General features: G+C 52.7%; 7 protein-coding genes across 7 annotated transcripts; 5 read left to right on the forward strand and 2 right to left on the reverse strand.

The window, feature by feature from the left end:
• Nucleotides 1-185: 185 nt before the first annotated feature.
• N7459_008752 (uncharacterized protein) lies at nucleotides 186-3,027 on the reverse strand (the record flags this gene model as incomplete). Its single annotated transcript, XM_056947920.1, has 2 exons — nucleotides 186-530; nucleotides 589-3,027. 2 exons carry the CDS (start codon nucleotides 3,025-3,027, stop codon nucleotides 186-188), a joined length of 2,784 nt encoding a protein of 927 aa, XP_056797430.1.
• Nucleotides 3,028-4,328: 1,301 nt separating this feature from the next.
• N7459_008753 (uncharacterized protein) lies at nucleotides 4,329-5,019 on the reverse strand (the record flags this gene model as incomplete). The annotated part of the gene is made up of 2 exons (XM_056947921.1): nucleotides 4,329-4,501; nucleotides 4,563-5,019. The coding sequence occupies 2 exons, from the start codon at nucleotides 5,017-5,019 to the stop codon at nucleotides 4,329-4,331; spliced, it is 630 nt and encodes a 209-aa protein (XP_056797431.1).
• Nucleotides 5,020-5,193: 174 nt separating this feature from the next.
• N7459_008754 (uncharacterized protein) lies at nucleotides 5,194-5,745 on the forward strand (the record flags this gene model as incomplete). The annotated part of the gene is made up of 2 exons (XM_056947922.1): nucleotides 5,194-5,196; nucleotides 5,266-5,745. 2 exons carry the CDS (start codon nucleotides 5,194-5,196, stop codon nucleotides 5,743-5,745), a joined length of 483 nt encoding a protein of 160 aa, XP_056797432.1.
• Nucleotides 5,746-6,550: 805 nt separating this feature from the next.
• On the forward strand, nucleotides 6,551-9,612 carry N7459_008755 (kinesin family protein; the record flags this gene model as incomplete). The annotated part of the gene is made up of 2 exons (XM_056947923.1): nucleotides 6,551-6,750; nucleotides 6,810-9,612. 2 exons carry the CDS (start codon nucleotides 6,551-6,553, stop codon nucleotides 9,610-9,612), a joined length of 3,003 nt encoding a protein of 1,000 aa, XP_056797433.1.
• Nucleotides 9,613-10,258: 646 nt separating this feature from the next.
• Nucleotides 10,259-11,051, forward strand: N7459_008756 (peptide-methionine-S-sulfoxide reductase; the record flags this gene model as incomplete). Its single annotated transcript, XM_056947924.1, has 3 exons — nucleotides 10,259-10,541; nucleotides 10,622-10,940; nucleotides 11,018-11,051. The coding sequence occupies 3 exons, from the start codon at nucleotides 10,259-10,261 to the stop codon at nucleotides 11,049-11,051; spliced, it is 636 nt and encodes a 211-aa protein (XP_056797434.1).
• A 2,458-nt stretch (nucleotides 11,052-13,509) lies between these two features.
• Nucleotides 13,510-14,911, forward strand: utr2 (putative cell wall glucanase (Utr2); the record flags this gene model as incomplete). The annotated part of the gene is made up of 3 exons (XM_056947925.1): nucleotides 13,510-13,615; nucleotides 13,692-14,129; nucleotides 14,187-14,911. 3 exons carry the CDS (start codon nucleotides 13,510-13,512, stop codon nucleotides 14,909-14,911), a joined length of 1,269 nt encoding a protein of 422 aa, XP_056797435.1.
• Nucleotides 14,912-17,056: 2,145 nt separating this feature from the next.
• N7459_008758 (uncharacterized protein) lies at nucleotides 17,057-17,368 on the forward strand (the record flags this gene model as incomplete). The annotated part of the gene is made up of 1 exon (XM_056947926.1): nucleotides 17,057-17,368. One exon carries the CDS (start codon nucleotides 17,057-17,059, stop codon nucleotides 17,366-17,368), a length of 312 nt encoding a protein of 103 aa, XP_056797436.1.
• Nucleotides 17,369-17,496: the final 128 nt, after the last annotated feature.

Here is a 17,496-nt window from a genome sequence, read left to right on the forward strand (position 1 = left end):
GATGGAACATATGAATCGATCAGAACGTGGAAGGAAGCGCGAACAGTGCATACTATGGCTGTGATATGGTGGATATGGTTGTAGCCTGTAATGCACTAGGCTTGCCAGATTAGCTCCAAGGCGTGGGGCAAAGCGCAGGGTAAGTTGGAGGAAGTCTAGCGGTCAAATTCTGATTTGAAGCTTGCTCATCGGGGTTTTCTCCTGTTTGATGCCACAGTCTCGAAGTCGATCTGTGACTGGTACCGCACTGGTCCACCATCTTCAAGCCAGGGGATGAGGTTTTTGCACTGGCTCACATCAAAAGACTGAAGTTGATGACAACCCTCAGCCACCGCCTCAACACCTACCCCAGTGACCCGAACACAGCCACGCACGGAAAAGTGTTGTAGAGAGAGAAGGTGAAGGCCAATACTCCGTAGGGAAGGGTCTGAGATGGCAGAGCCGCAGAACGACATGTTGAGATACCTCAACTGTGAGCACTGGAGTGCAAGGACTTCAGTTGCTGTATCAGACAGGGCACAGCAGAAGGACTGAGTATGTTCATTAGTAATTGAATTTAAACATCTCACAGCAGATGAATTTCCTTACCAGGTCCAATTCTTGCAACTGCTTAGCGGCATTAGTCAGATGCACGATGGCATTGTCTGTCAAGTATGTGCAATCCGCTAGGCAAAGTCTGCGTAGGTGGGTAAAACGGGCATTTCCCCAGTACTGAAACCCTTGATCCGTAATGGTGGTGCAACGGGTCAAGTCCATCTCTTCGATGCGACTGGCGGCGTGCGATGCAATATGGTGCATTGAACGATCGGTGACATGTTTGCAGTAGGAGAGCGTGAGCTTTTTCAGCTTCGGGCAGCCGTAGACTGTGCCATCAGCAGTTTGAAAGGTGGGCTTGATGGTGGAGCTTTTCCCTTCCGTGGGCTTCTGATTACCAGGCACGACCCATCCAAGGATTCGGGCCATGAGTGTATCTCCAACCTTCCGACAGTTGCTCAAATCTACTTCCTCTAAACCGGTAGCTTTGCTGGACATATCAAGGATTGAGGAGGCCGTGACATCCCAAACACTCTTCATTTTCCATGTCGTGGAGCTGGGTGCACAGGTGTTGGCCAATGCATTGAAGCCCTCATCCGTAATGTGAAAGCAGTTGTTGATATTCACAAAGCGGGCACGATTGCCAACAAAGGGGCAGATGATTTTCACAAGAACATCGTCGGTCACTCTGCGATTGTATATGCTCAGATTCAAATCACGGGCCACATCGGCTGATTTAGTCAATATCTCTGACCAGTGAGAGGACACAGCACGAAGACGAAGAAGATGGTGAAGTTCCAAATATTGGAAAATGTTCAGGAGGATGCTGTCTGGGAAGATTCCATGATGGGTATCGCCGATGGAGCGCGTTGCTTGATGTGGTTGCGACAACCCGACAGTTCCTGGAAGGGCCAGACTCGACGAGCTAGCAGAGCCTGGGTCTGAAGGAGCAGATGGTCGTTGTTGTTCACCTGAAAGCTCCTCTGGAGTAAGTGGGGCCACTGAGCCACGTCGACTTCGCAGTCTGACTTTGTCTAGGCCAAGACTAAGATAAGGATCAGGGTCTGATGGACGTGCCACAACCTGCTCCTGATCCTCAACGTTTGATGATTGGTGTGGACCATCAAGCTCGGTCTCGGTCAATGTGAGTAAGGGCATTGATTTCCTTCGAGCTGAGGTAATCTTGACTCGATCATCAATGTCCAAGTCACCCATGGGAGGTTGTTCATCTGTGGCATCAGTCATGACAACGTCCCCATCAGCAGCCGCCTGAAGCCTCTCTTGCGCGGTATGTTCCACTTGTGCGCGGATCTCGGGCGGGCACATCTCCCAGAACTTCGCAAGGACGTCTCCACTGAGCATGAGACACTCGACCGATGTCACCGAGCGGACAGTTGCTGTTCTCCGAGGGGCGAGCGATAGGCTGACCACTTCTCCGAAGTATTGGCCTTGTTTGAGTCGAGCTTTGATCTCGACAGCTGAACGACCCGTGCCGTTCGGAGTACCTTGTTTCTTATGAGTCGAGTCGCTTTTTTCAGTCACAACTTCGACCTCGCCGCGAACGATAAAATAGAGCTCGCGCCCCTGGGTGTCTTGCCGGATGATGTCGGTGAATGGAGGGAACGAACTAGGTTGAGCGTTGAGACCCAGAAAGTGAAGGATATCGGCAGGTAACCCAGAGAAGAGGGGGAGTTCCTTAAGCAAGAGACGAACGTTCACCAGGCCATTCGCCAGAGCACTAGATGGGTCCCGCCGTCCTGGGCTCGGCGATTTTCGTTTCTTGTAGGCCGATTTTATACTAAAATCTTCCTCCTCTGCCACAACCAAGTCCTTTGAAAAGCTTTCTCTTAGCCGCTTTGAGCCTCTTCGCACTGGGCTCGAGGGCGGAGAGTCCAGAGAGTCTACCACCGGCGCAGAGGTCTCCTTCTTTTTCTTTTCTAGGATCATCAATCGCTCCTGCGCTTCTTCTCTGATGGCGCGCTCAACTGTTGGAAAGCGTGGCAAGATATTGCGAAAGTCCTCCTTGGTGAGCACGACCAGCATGCAACGGGTGCGAGCGATAATGGTCGCAGTGCGCGGCCGATCCATCAACACACCGATTTCTCCAAAGAAGGCCCCCGGTTTCAGCTCGGCATATATACTTTCCCCATCGCGCGACGTGACCGATACCGCTCCCCGCACCAGCCAATATATTGCTTTCGCATCATCGCCCTCAGTCAGGATATAATCATTCGGAGCGTGAAGCTGGGGGCGCAGGTGCTGCCCGACTTCGATCAGAAAGGATTCCGGGGTAGCCTGGAAAAGAGGAAAGGAGCGCAGCCGGTCGACGAGTTCCAGCGGCAAGGCCTTGATGTGAGAGGAGGCTAAGGGCGAAGGGCGCGCGGGCCGATTCGGGTTCATGACCGAATCGAAGGAATGGATGAGGGACACGGTATCGGACATGGGCGAGACGGCCTTGGTCGGCCCGCCGCCGGCTCTGCCATGGCGGCGCATGATCGATCGCAGAGTGGAAGGAAGTTCAGATGGACGGTCCGTTGGTGACCAGGCATCCAGGCCGGAGCATCAATAGAACGATGACGTCGACGAAAGCAGCGCAGGTGTCGAGCGGGCCGTCGGCATTCTTTCCACGCCCAATGGGGTGCTACCAGGAGACAGGCATCCAGGGAGCACGAAGCAGGAAGCCGGGAAGCGGGAGGTGTAGAGGGGGAAAGGGTCAAAGGTGGGTGTCAGAGCTAACGGGGGTCTTCAGGCGAAAAGGTGGGGGGCTCCGACTCAGCGACGTCAAATGCGGTTGAGCTCCACCGATCATCTGGAAACCTTCGGAAACTCTATGGGAACCGCCTGGCCAAGCTCCACTCGGCCGCGCTGGACGCCAATGCTGCGCAGCAGTGCATCGCGATGCTGGATTGCCCTAGCGTGGACCTGGAGGGGTCAATCCGGAGCGGATCGATGCATATACTGTGGTGCCTGCAGAGGCGATCCTCTTCGCCCCAGCCGTTCGTGGTGAGCGAGAGCCTTACATCTACAGTCGAGATAGCTGCGAACATTCGTCGCGAAAGGGATTTCAAAGGAGCGAGACTCTGGCCGCTTCCTCACTATACCTCTTTACACTTGTCTGCAATAGATCCGTCAACGGAGGAATTCTCTTCGCTTCAAGTAGCCCCTCTCCCAAAATCCCAATGCGGCGTTTTCACCCGCGCTAGGAACAGTGTCAACCCGATTCTTACCCCGGAGCACACGAGTGCGTCCTCGATGCTCATATTCCTACTCAATGCGCTCGGAGCAGCATGAGTATCTTGAACGGAGGTAGAGTCGTCTGGTGGCATTGACTTTGCAGTCGCGTATGAAGTCACGTGCCATTATACTGCAAGAAAGGAAAACTCCAAGAGCAGAGAAAAGTGTGTTGGAGACGAACAGTACAAAGGGGTATCATAATATAGAGAGTACATGAAGAGCCCAACCAGATGGGTTCTTTGGCCAGAAGCTCACCGGGCCAGAGAAGAAGGGGTTGGGCATGGTATTGGGTAAATGCCCCATTGGAGCAAATCATAAGGCTTTTTTTCGACCGAGATGAAAGAGGGTCGGAGAAACCGACGGAGAGTTGAGTCATATCAGCTTGAGACCTTGTATTCTGCAGGCGTGCAGCGTCTCAGATGATTTCGGCCCCCCGGGGAAAGATGTCACGGACACTTGGCAAGGCTCTTTGCGACAGGTTCTTCGGCCAGTCGTCAACAATTGACTGACTTGGCTTGATGGCTGATTGCAAAGCAGCCCGAGAAATTGGATATCATGTATCAGAGAGATCCTTCATTCTGAGACCTGGACCGACGGTTTCCCATGAGGAAGTCCACATAAGCAGGGCGATTTCCTTTCATTGTTTCCAAAGCATCTTGCAATAGTCCGTAGACTGTGCTCAGCTTCAATCCTAGCTTGGCAGTCCGAGCGGCAGTGTAGACATCGTGGCGAGCTGAAAGAATGAGCAAGTCAGTTTAAGTGCTTTAAACAAGGCTGGATCTGAGAGGCCATACCTAACAAGCTGTAGATGCCAGAAAATGACAGCCCAGCTATGACTGTGGAAAGGAAGTCCCTTTCATCATGACGGGAGTAGTCGACCGTTTCTTCAAAGAGAGAGAACGCGAGTGCTCCGGCTCCCAGTTTGATGCCCATCTTGGCGCCATCCTTCACGCCACCCACCACCGAAATGTAGTTCTTCGTCTTATGGTACTGGAACCACCCGGTTGAAGTTGTGGGAAATCGATGAGCATTTTCCGCTCGGAAGACCAGACCAGCCTTTTTGCTGCCATGGTAGTATCCCAGTGCCAACCCTGTTGAAAAGGCTGACATGGTCGCATAGGGAATGCGCCTTTCAACATCGATGCCGAGCCGCGGAGGACTGTCGGATTCAAACAGCTTGTGCCAGTGAACAAGCCTGAGAAAAAGGGAATTCTCCCGCGAGGAATCAGATGGTTGCTGGCTGTGTTCCATCTCGAAGATGTAACAGGTGTAGAAGCACCAGCCTGCAGGAGCGTTCCAATGTCGACAACGTAAGTGAGCAACCTAAATTCGGGGCGCGGAGTTCTTCTGCCTCCACTCTCCGCCTTCTGTCACTACACCAGAGCGCACCAACCCAAACCTTTCCATTGGTATCTGCGCTTCAAAATGGTACGTATGAAAGCTCAAGGGTCCTATTTGGCAGAATCTCTGGAAAATGCTAATAGATTCACGGAGCAGCCGCCCAAGCAAGCGAAGACGGACTCGGGGGTCCTAACTCTCCTCTTCAAAAAGCATAGAACCACCGTCCTCCTCTCAATCCAACCCCACGCAACCCTGACTTCGACCAAGGAGAAGCTACTGGCAGCTTTGAAGTCACGCAATATTCTCGAGATCAATGGCGAATCCCTCCCAGACGACTCGGCAGAGATCGAGTTCGGTGTCCCCATTGACCGAAGCGACCTAGAGAAAGGATGGACGCTCCTTAGAGCTGTGGTTGCAGACCCTGCCGGTGATGATGCTACGAAGAATAAGACAGAAAGCTCTAGAAACCTGGACACGGTACTGGCTGCGGGTTTGAATGATGGTTACTCAGTCGCATTCCGCTTCCGCAAGGCGCGCGAGAATGAGCAAGCCAACGAAACCGACATGGATCTTGAACTGGACGAGCCAGGCTGGGATGTGGTTCTCCCCAGGTTTGAAGAACAAGAAGATGCATAATTGGGGCAGACAGTGGGCAATAACTGCGAGTCATCGGTATGCTCGGGTACATATGGGGGTGGGAGCATTGTTGGCCCAGAATGAAGTTTACGGCGCTGATGGACAAGGAGTTCTTGCTGCACACTTTTTCTTCGTGGCGTTTATGGGTCTATCACTAGACAATGGAGACAACCAGGTTGCCATGGAGTTTGGCGACTCTGAAAAGCAATTTCCTTCTACATTCATCCATCTATTGGCGAGTATGTAAAAACATGACATCGCCATTAGGAAGGGACTACACTAGATATCCGGTATGGGGCCGGTCCCCGGAACTAGGGAGTAAGAGACGATCAGGACCGTAAGTAGTTACATAGTAGAACATAGTAGAATAGTAAGATCTCCCTCCAGGCCATCACAGCTGAACCCCACCGAGTTTGGCGGAACAGTGCGTGGGCATCGGCAATTGGGACGTATGTGGCACCTGAAACACGCTCCAGCGCCCCGACCGGCTGCCCGATACTAGGATTAGGACTAAATGCCACGTCATATGCCATTGTATCACCACGCTCAAAGCGTTGCTCGGAGCAACCAGGAGGGGACAACACGCACTGGCATCAACAAATGAAATTGCTCCCAGGAGACTCTCGGAGAATACTGCATCCCATACCCCATACTCCTTTAGATCTACGCATTCTTCATCCTTCATCGTTACCTTCGACCACATCGACACCCGGCCTTGTCGACGAACTGCGTCGCCAACTGCCTTGACACTCCGGCCCCGCAACATCGCGACACGAAGGGGGGCTCCCTTGACCCATCTTCCACCATGGCCGCCTCCGATGGCGCTTCCTCGATCACCGTCGCGGTCCGCGTTCGCCCGTTTACCATCCGAGAGGCAGCCCAGATCTCCAAGAGTGACGATGGACCGTTGTTCCTGGGCGACGGGTCGCTGGCCGGCGTGCCAGCCCCGAAGCTCAATCAGAAAGGAATCAGATCTATCGTAAAGGTTATTGACGACCGATGCCTGTACGTGACTCAGGGCAAAGTTGTCAGCCAAGCTGCAATGTGCTGACTCTTCTGTTTAGAGTGTTCGATCCCCCAGAAGACAACCCCGTTCAAAAGTTCTCCAGGAGCGTGGTGCCCAACGGCAAGCGCGTCAAGGACCAAACATTCGCCTTCGATCGGATCTTCGACCAAAATACTTCCCAAGGCGAGGTGTACGAGTCTACCACACGCAGTTTGCTCGACAACGTTCTTGATGGTTACAACGCGACAGTCTTCGCATACGGTGCCACGGGTTGTGGAAAGACCCATACCATCACCGGAACAGCACAACAGCCCGGTATCATCTTCATGACGATGCAGGAATTGTTCGAACGTATTGATGAAAGATCAAGTGAGAAGGCTACCGAGGTCTCACTTTCCTATCTGGAAATCTACAACGAAACAATCCGTGATTTGCTGGTCCCCGGCGGCACCAAGGGTGGTCTTATGCTACGAGAGGACACTAACCAGTCCGTATCGGTGGCTGGTCTGTCAAGCCACCACCCTCAAAACGTCCAGCAGGTCATGGATATGATCATGCGAGGCAATGAATGTCGAACCATGTCCCCCACCGAGGCGAATGCCACCTCATCCCGATCTCACGCCGTCCTCCAAATCAACGTCGCCCAGAGAGATCGGAACGCAGACGTCAACGAGCCCCACACAATGGCCACACTGAGTATCATTGATCTTGCTGGAAGCGAGCGAGCCAGCGCGACAAAGAACAGAGGCGAGCGGCTCTTCGAAGGCGCCAACATCAACAAATCCTTGCTGGCCCTCGGCAGCTGCATCAACGCACTCTGCGACCCTCGAAAGCGCAACCATATTCCCTACCGAAATTCCAAGCTCACTCGGTTGCTGAAATTTGCACTTGGTGGGAACTGTAAGACCGTCATGATTGTTTGTGTCAGCCCATCAAGCCATCACTTTGATGAGACTCAAAACACCTTGCGCTATGCCAACCGAGCGAAGAACATCCAAACCAAGGTCACTCGAAACGTGTTCAATGTCAACCGCCATGTGAAGGACTTCTTAGTCAAGATCGACGAACAGATGAACCTAATCAATGAATTGAAGGCCCAGCAAAAGGAACACGAAAAGATAGCCTTTGCCAAGTTCAAGAAGCAAAGCGAGAAGAAGGATGCTGTTGTTCGCGAAGGTGTTGTTCGGATCCGCAGTGCCTATGAGCACACGCTTTCAGAGAGACAAGAAAAGACCAACAATATGCTCAAGCTGAGACAGATCAGCCGCCGAATCGGCATTCTATCATCTTGGATTGCCGCGTTTGACAATGTGTGTGCCTCGCGTGAAGATGAGGACGGCCTGGCCAATCTGTATGCGATTCGCAAGACTGCTCAGGGCATTCTGCTGGAGCTGGAGAGCAGCAGACACCACTACAACCAACGATTGACAAAGTGCACTTGGGACCGAGCGATGAACTCTGCTGTTGAGAATGCGACAAAACAGCTTCAAGAGTTTGATATTAGTGACAATAGTGACTTCGCGAACTTGAACAGAGAGGCTGAGCTCCTCCGATCAAACGCGGAGCGTGAGGCCTTGTCAGCTGTGGTAGAGCAGGACAAAGCTGGCGAGATGGCTGCTGTGCAAGTGCTGCTCCAGGCTCAATTTGAGATTATTTCCTCCATCGAGGATATCATGCAACTGAATGCAGCAGAGGCTATTCAGAAGGGACGTGTCATTCTCACAAAGATGCTGGACAATTGCTCAACCACGGCTTCTAGCTTAGTGAAGCCTGATGGCAGCATGCCTGCAGTCCCCCCTGTCCAGAGCCCTGTCAAGCCAGCCAGCCCTCCGAAGCCCAAGAAGAGGTTCAGCCTGGCAGGTATGCCACCTCCAAGGAGCCTCCTTCCTTCTGTTCAGCTAGCCCCAGTCCCTGTTGCCACTCCAATGAAAAGCTCGCCACGTCGCCGCAAGGTTGCTGCCGGTCGCAAGAGCGTCAGCTTCACGCCGAAGAAGACGCAGAGCAAGGCAACCAAGCGATCTGTTCGGTGGAAAGACGACGAACAGGATGGCGCTCTTACGACTGAATTTCAGAAGTCACCACTAAAACCCGAGTCTGCAGACGAGGCCAGCTCGGAAGAGCCTTCCCTTCGCCGAGGAGCCTCCCCTATCCCGAGAAGCATTCCTCGGGCTGGCAGCCCATTAGGCACCGCTTCTCCGGTTCCAGCTCCAGCAGAGCCGACCCTTAATGTTCAGAAGAACAACAGCCGATTCAAGGCCGGCTTCTTGTCGAAGAGGACTGGCAGTTCGCCCTTGGCACCGCCTCCTCCAACCATTCACCTCTCTGAGAATGAGAACTCTCCACTCCGTGACATTGAGGGTAGCAGTTTCCTGAACCGTTCCTCGGTGGATCGGCCGTCTAGGATTGCCGTCCGGAGCCCGAGCGGGAATTTCTCTAGCAGCCCGGTATCCGAGACCAAGGACAACTGGAAGTCGGAGAATGACGATGCAATCAAAATCAATTCGGCCATGCGTCGGATCTCGAGTGGACAATTCGGTCCATCTTCTTCCAGCAACACTCTGCGTGTCCACCGTCGCCGCAGCCCCAATTCCAATACATATGGCAGCTCTCCAAGCGAGAACACCATGTTCACTGCATCCCAGGCGCGCCGAATGGTCAAAAGTGAGAAAGAGTTCGAGGCCAAGCCTCGCGTGCTTAGCCCTCATACCCTGCCCGTGATGAAAAACACTGGGCGGCGAACCACCCTGGGAGGTGACATCCGGCCTCGCCATGTCAGTCTCTCCAGCAGAGACGCTCATCGTCTTAGCGTATTGGCCACACCCTCGGTCGACCGCAGCTCGGACCTGAGTGGGCTGCGGTAAATGTTCATATTCATGTTTCTTTTGTTCTGAATACGGTGTTATCGGTGCTTGGCAAGGCGTTGGCGTTCAAGATACCACATCCTTCCTATTCACATTCAAACGGATCTCACGATGTCTTTTTACTGTCGTCTCCTATGTTTCTTTTCTTTTCTTCTCCCTTGTCGTTGACTACGCTTTCGATTAGAATGGGCTTGCATTCGTCGATACTTTATTTTCTTTCTTCGCTTGACATATTCTTCTCGGTGTGTACAATAAGAACAATCCTCTGTTCACCACAATCTATCAGTTATGACTGTTTCTTTGTCTTGTACAGAGTCAGATTTGCCGTAGCGTTTTCAACTATAGAAGCTCGAAATTTCAGACTTGCTATCCACAGATCCATCACGCCAGGGCTCGGAGTTCGTCCCGCGCTGCTTTGTCAGATTGGAAGGATGACGCCATCCGACAGTTCCATCCTGGTAACCTAACTAGTTAACTACATTTACTTTCATCCCCATCTTTCTTTTTTCCACGGCTGCTACGGATCACTCGTACTCCGTATAATTGCTTCTCTTGCGCCATTCTTGCTGCGAGCTGCGTTCCCGCAAGTCATCGCCCACTCCTCCATTCTCCACTCATCCTGTACGTCCCCACCAGAATTCTGCAGATGTCGTTCGCCGCCCCGATTGCCTCGACTTTCTTCTCACGGCTCCTTCGTCCCTTCTCTACCAGCACCCCAAGCCTCTCTCACACCCCAGAATCACAATCGCGCAGAATGTCGGGTACCACCGAGCAAGCAACTGTAGCCGCCGGCTGCTTCTGGGGCGTCGAGCATCTGTACCGAAAGAATTTCGGCAATGGGAAAGGTCTGCTGGACGCGAAGGTCGGCTACAGTGGCGGCGAGACCTCTTCGCCATCCTACCGGGCCGTCTGCAGCGGCAACACAGGACGTAAGTCTACGCGCAAACTCCCGCGATTTGCACAGTCTCATACTGAACTCCGAGTCTCAACTGATTGCCTTGCTCCGCAGACGCCGAAGCACTCCGGGTGACCTTTGATCCCTCCGTCGTGACCTACCGTCAGCTCCTCGAGTTCTTCTACCGCATGCACGACGCAACAACGCCCAACCGCCAGGGCCCGGATGTCGGCACCCAGTACCGCAGTGTGATCTTCACCCACGGCGCGGAGCAGCAGAAGATCGCGGAGGAGATCACCGACAAGGTTAGCAAACAGTGGTTTAAGCAGCCCGTCTCAACGGCTGTTGTGCCGGCAGGTCAGTGGTGGGATGCCGAGGATTACCATCAGCTGTATCTGAAGAAGAACCCCGCTGGATACGAGTGCCCTGCGCAGTATGTGACTCCATATATCGATATATCTCGGTCTGTGTCTTTGTTGGGTCATGCTGATCTCTCTCTCTTCTCTCTAGCTTTGTGCGGGACTTCCCCCCTCTTTCGGATTGACTGAGATCTAGACTATGATGGTACGGCTTAGTCCCAGTGGGAGGTATTGGAACACCATGACAGCAATCATGGCATGCGACACGACATTATAGTGCCCGATCTCGCAGATGGGCGAACATTCATTGATGTACAATTGGCCTCGATTTAATGGGCACTCTACAAGTTGAGAAAGAACATGGCTATATTTCCATGACATCAACCCTCCACACTCGCTGCGCGTTTTCGGCCCCTAAGCCGTTCCAGAACATCCAGGGTGATCAACTGAGTCGGATGCAGAGGTAGGATCCAATTAGAAATAACTTACTGTTGGGCCAAAAGCGTCTAAATGAAGTGCCAACATATTGTTTTCATATTCCTATCCTGATAGCGAGATCTATATCCGGGGAGACTTGTGCAGGTTTGTTGACGAACGGTGCGCTGAGGTTGTGAAGATCGACAGACGGGTTTAGTGCTGTGGATAGGAACTTCATCTACCAAATATCCTCAGTCGAAGGCATCTGCTCTCTGGCCATCCTTGCATATAGTCTTTGGGGGTCGCTCAACCCACCAGGATAGTCTCTTCACTATATAGAGACTCTGGCACAGCGCTAGCCCCAGATGGGAAATCGGGCACGCCTGTTCCACGCATGGCCATTGGCTCATGTCACAGTAAATCCAGGGCGCAAGTGGATGGCCCAGCGTGATTCTGACATTACTCATGCACAGGTGCACCGCCATCTGTGTGGCTCAGAACACACAATCTTCAGTTCCCCCCAGATTTGCCTGACTCATGCACACCGAGTATTGGCGTTAGTGCAGCCACCCACGTCTGTTGTCCCACCTCAACCCCTTACGTGGATGACACATTCCTGGGCTGGAGAAAAATAAACACCCGGCATCAACAGATCTCCGGTACACGTCACATTCCTTCTGGAAGTACAGCAGCAGTGGTTGCTTGGAAGTAACTGCCAGCTCTGGTATTGATGAGAGATACTCTTGCCCCTGATTTCCCCCCCTCGTGCCCCGGCGATCAGCAGGGTCCCCCCCTGGAGCTTTGGAGTGGATGCTACATGGTGGCCGGCGACTGGTCGTTCACATAGCTCCCAGTGCTATCGGCATTTGGATCGACAGCCGAGTGTTTTGGTGTCTTGCGAGTGCAACCGATCTTCCTGCCGGACGCGGCGAGTGCCCAGTCAATCAGTGGTCTTCCTGGAGTGGGAGTCCGGAGGTATGGGAAATCATTCTCGAACCGGCTGCCGCAAGGCTTGGTAGTGACCCTGTGAACCACTTTTTTGACGCAGACTGAATTGGCGCCGAGCCCCCGATGTGGGTAGTGGATTGTGGGTGATGGGTGGTGCAGCCTGGTCCCGTTGTGCCTCCAACAGTGGTATTTGATAATATTTCGGTCGTGGTGGCAAAGCCAGTCGGCTCGTTGCGCTCTTGGAAAAATCGGGAAACGGGAGCAGTAACTCCAGTAATTATTCCCTAGCAGTACTCGGTATAAACCAGAACATTTCAGGGCTCGAGAGCCTTGCACTATTTCTAGCCGAATATCCGTGACCATTGGAAAGTCCGGTTATACGAGGTGGATATCCACCACTTTTTATACTCTCCGTCCTATCAAGACATTCTGGCTTGCGGGAAATTGTCTCTCGCTTTTTCTTGTTCCCTTCCGCTGTGGGATCCACCTTATCGTTCATCACAAATTGTTATTCCTCTTTATCGCTACCCACCGCTGGGGTGAGTGAACGCGACTGCCTATATGCACGCTATAGATGTACTACTTAGTACTGGATATTACTGATCCATGTCTCACTCAACCCCCGACGCCCGGCTAATCAACGGCCAGCAGCTAATCTCCCGGCCGTTAGAATCTTTCATTAGCCATGCTGCTCATCCCGTGATGCAGCGATGAACTTCGAAGCCACAAGTTGAGAGCTCCAGCCGTGGAATCCTTGAACACTCCAAAGGGCGTTCCAACCACGACTTGGGTATTCACAACGACGATCCTGCGAGAGAAGCTGGACTAATTTGGGTAACTGGTGTAATGTGACAGATATTACCGTATGTCCCCTTTAGGGTTTGCCGGCAGTGCCGGCTCCACCGCGCTCCTTATCAAGGGACTCGCGCCAATCAATCCGCACAATCGTTCAAATGTGACCCCTACCCTGTCACCCAATACGGTTAGCCCTCTGCGCAGTTCCTTGGTTGTTTTGGTCCCTGTAATGGTATTACACCCCCGCTGGAGAACGTCCAACCAACTACTTATGTATCGCCTGCGCTTCTTCCCTCGCCCACTCTCTCGCGATCCACGGTCCCTGATTCTCAGCAGTGAAGACTCGGTCTCACTTGCGGTCTTTCGTTGATTTTTTTAATTCCCACAGTTCGCTCGTTTGTCTGTGGTGTCGCCCTCTTTTTTCTTGTATATTCGGTTGTTTTTGCGGCATTTACACCCCCCTACCAGTACATAATCTCCATCATGGTCCGTTTCGTGACTTCGCTCCTGGCCTTGTCGGCGAGTACTTGGGCAGCCACCACTTGCAGCTCTAGCAGCCAGTGTCCTAAGGACAAGCCCTGCTGCTCCCGTGAGTCGATTCCGTATGGTGATGGTGGTGGTGGGGAGTGCGACAGGCCCAATTGCTAACCTTCGGTCTGAAACAGAGTATGGCGAGTGCGGTACTGGCGCATACTGCCTCGGCGGATGCGACCCCCAAGCCTCCTTCTCCGTGGACTCGTGCGCCCCTATGCCCATCTGTGAGAACAAGAGCTACAACTGGGACAACCTCGACAACTCCGTTCTGAACACCAAGTACTTGGGCGATGCCTCCAAGGCCGACTGGACCTACAGCGGCAACCCCAAGACTGAGGATGGTAACCTGGTCATGACCATGCCCAAGAACAGCGTCGGCACTTTGTTCGCCAACAACCACTACATCTGGTACGGCAAGGTCTCCGGCAAGGTCAAGAGCAGCCGCGGTGCGGGTGTCGTGACCGCCTTCATCCTGTTGTCGGACGTCAAGGACGAGATCGACTATGAGTGGGTGGGCGCCGACCTCACTGCCGTGCAGACCAACTACTACTGGCAGGGAGTCCTGGATTGTAGGTGGAATTCTTAGTACCTGAGACAAGGAACGAACAACTGACACCAATCTCCAGGGCACAACAGCGCCAACGCCTCCGTGAATGGCTCCGACACCTTCAATGACTGGCACACCTACGAGATCGACTGGCAGCCCGAGCAAACCCAGTGGATCATTGACGGCCAGGTCATGCGCACCCTGAAGAAGTCCGACACCTTCAACGAGACTGCCAACCGCTACCAGTACCCTCAGACCCCCGCCCGTCTGCAGATGTCGCTCTGGCCGGCCGGCCAGTCCAGCAACGCGGCGGGTACCATCGCCTGGGCTGGTGGTGAGATCGACTGGGATAGCGAAGACATCAAGGACAAGGGTTACTACTACGCCACGATTGGCCAGGTTGACGTCCAGTGCTACTCTGCCCCCTCGGGCACAACCCAGACCGGCAACTCCTCTTATGTCTACAGCGACGATGCTGCCATGCAGGCCAACGTTGAGGTCACCGGCAACTCGACCGTGCTCGGCTCCCTGGCGGCCACCGGCCTCGACATGACCCTGGGTGCCAACAGCAGTAGCTCCTCAAATTCCAGCGACAGCGTCCCCACCAACAACGGTGGCTCTGGTGGCATGGCCGGCAGCTCCAGCACCAGTAACGGCGCCTCGACCACCGGCGACGGAACTTTCAGCCAGGGCACCACCACCAGCGCTAGCAAGGATAGCAGTGCGCCCGCGCAAGGTGAACGTGTCCTCCGGGGCTCCTTCTTCGCCGTCCTCGTGGCGGTAGTGGTCTTGGTGGCGCTCTAATCGTACGGGAATGGTCCGATCTTCAGAATATCTCTTTTTATTCTTATCTTCTCCTACTCTTCGCATTGAGTATCTTTTTTTGACATATCTCTTTTACATTTCGCTTCTCCACTGTGAACTGAACCTTGAACAAATCATCTAATGAAGATCGCTGTTTTCCTGTACCATTCTTCGTCTTTTTCTTTTTCACTTTCATGGTTTGGTCGCACATGCTCTCCTTCAATGTCCCTCTTATGTCGGAATACCCGCCTGGCGTTTTCCTCTGTTTGACCAACATTCGGTGCGCTGTTTGATTTTGATGTCTTTCCCAGCTCGGCTCCACTGTTTGACGTCCTTCTTATCTCGGTTTTCATCACGGATAGCGCTCTCCTGCACATGTTTGGAATTATCCAGCAATATCCATGGATGGGATGGGGCTAATAAAATCCCCACGCCCCGACCTTATGCCTCTTAATGATGGGTGGTCATTTTCAATAGAATCATACACCCGTTTCACTCACAATTGTGTTGTAGATACCTCTTTTTAACCTCCACCAGCTCAGGTTTTGGTGGATGTCGTCCCTCTTAGCAGTAGCCAAGCATCTCATACCGCCGGGATTTCGCTTTATGCGGGGCGCTAGTTGGATGTCAAACCGCCCCTGCAGGAACACCCGCTCCACTGTTTCACCAACGTCCGTATCCAGATCCACGTGGGAAATGGGGCTGAGAGAATGTCCCCCGTGGATCGAGATGGTGATGGGGGGCGTGGCGTGTGCACCGGTGGGCCATGGCATGCACGAAAGTACCCGCGTCTCCGTTTAGACGCCACTGCCGTGGTATGTCGGCATCTATAGTTTATTCCTTTCGCAGTTTTGTCTCAAACGTGCAGGCGAACCGTTTGGCAGATACCTAGGTATAAGCTACGTTATTGTCTCTTGCTTTTGCGTCGCCAATGGCAAGCTACCTTGAGCTTGCCTTTGCAATCCTGGCGCTTTCAGAATCATCGTGCGATTATTGCCTTTGTCCTGTTATTGAGGTGGGTTTAGTCACGATGCAATTCCAAACCTGACACCACATCGTCAGTCTTCAACCACATATAGAAACCAGCCCAATCAATCTGCCTCCCTAGTCTAATTGTACTTCAGAGTCAGGTATCTTGGTGCATTTATCTACCTTTCCAGAACAAACAGCTATACTCAATCATACGGACACTTATCAGGAAACCCTATTATAGCGGCAAAAAGAGGCCAAACCATGTGTTTCTACAAAGGAATTTGGTACTACGAGTGTCTACATATGCGCTTCGAACTCTCCTGTTTCTGTGCCAAATTCCGTGACCAACTCCTCCGTATCAACGATCTAGAGGAACGAGAGTGCTCGGCCTTACCTTTTGATCCCAATATTCCGGGCTGCGAGCCTCGCGTGCTCCGGAATAGGCGTGTCTTATTCACTGTTGCGGATTGCCAGGGCGATAGTGAGACGAATGTGGTTAAGTGGGTGACCACCTTGTCAGAGGCCTGTCCATCCTGCGAGCGCATGTGAGGTTTCTAGGTGCTTTTCGTCCAGGTTATGGCGGTGTGGTGGCTTTATCATCAGCGTCATTGCTAAGTCTATGGATTTCTGTTCTAATATCCTGAAGAATCGATACACCAGATTTATGTGCCTATATTCACACGTACAACATGTACTTCAATGTTTTATGCTATGTCCAAAACGGAACGGAGTCTGTCGTCGCCAACGGGACAAGAGCATTTACCGCAAAAACGTTTCAGATCTGTGAAGGTTCCTATTTCTGGACGACAGCCCTATATGTATAGATATCTCCCGGGCGATACGGCCAATTCTGGACGTGCTGGCGTACCATAGCAGCCGTCAGCTCTCGTCATTCAATCTGCGTGAGCAACATATCAATATGTATAAAGACGACTCGACAACCCTCACCTTCTCTCCCGTCTGCGTTTCGAGCCACTGCCTCTGTCCAAGAACATAACATTATTCCAAACACAAAACCAAGAACCGGTTGGTCAAACCTCTCTGTTGAGTGTGGTATCGATCTCATCACTAAGCGCTACACAGAACAGATAGCGCCATCTCTGCCCTTTGCCCGAAGATCAGACCCATGCCCCAGAATACCCATCTACGCATCTAAGCACAGAGACCGGCCCCATGTGCGTCTTCAAAGGCATCTTCTACTACAGGTGCTGGCACCCCCGCTTCGAGCTCTATGAGTTCTGCGGCGCCTTCTACCAGCAATTGATGCGCATCAACGATCCCAAGCAGCAGGAGGAATTTGCCCTGCCTTTCAGTCCATACTTGCCGGGTTGCGATCCGATTATCATCAAACGGAAAGGGGAACTGGTGTTCGTGGCCCATGACGAGAACAAGATGACGAATATTGTGGAGTGGCAGCATGAATACCTTCACAAGTGCCCTGTTTGCGAGAAAGAGGCTGCTCCTGCCTCTGGGTCTGCCTCATAGATCTTTTCCTTTGTTTCCATTTTCATTTTCTTTTCTTTAGATAAATGGGAATATGGGAGGCTGAAGCTGGAGGTACAGACTCGGATAGGTGGAAGTTGATAGGATCGATGGATGGACTCGCTGTTTTG

Source organism: Penicillium hispanicum, assembly GCF_028827665.1.
Source record: "Penicillium hispanicum strain IBT 35686 chromosome Unknown utg000007l_segment0_segment0, whole genome shotgun sequence".
Lineage (NCBI taxonomy): Eukaryota > Fungi > Ascomycota > Eurotiomycetes > Eurotiales > Aspergillaceae > Penicillium > Penicillium hispanicum.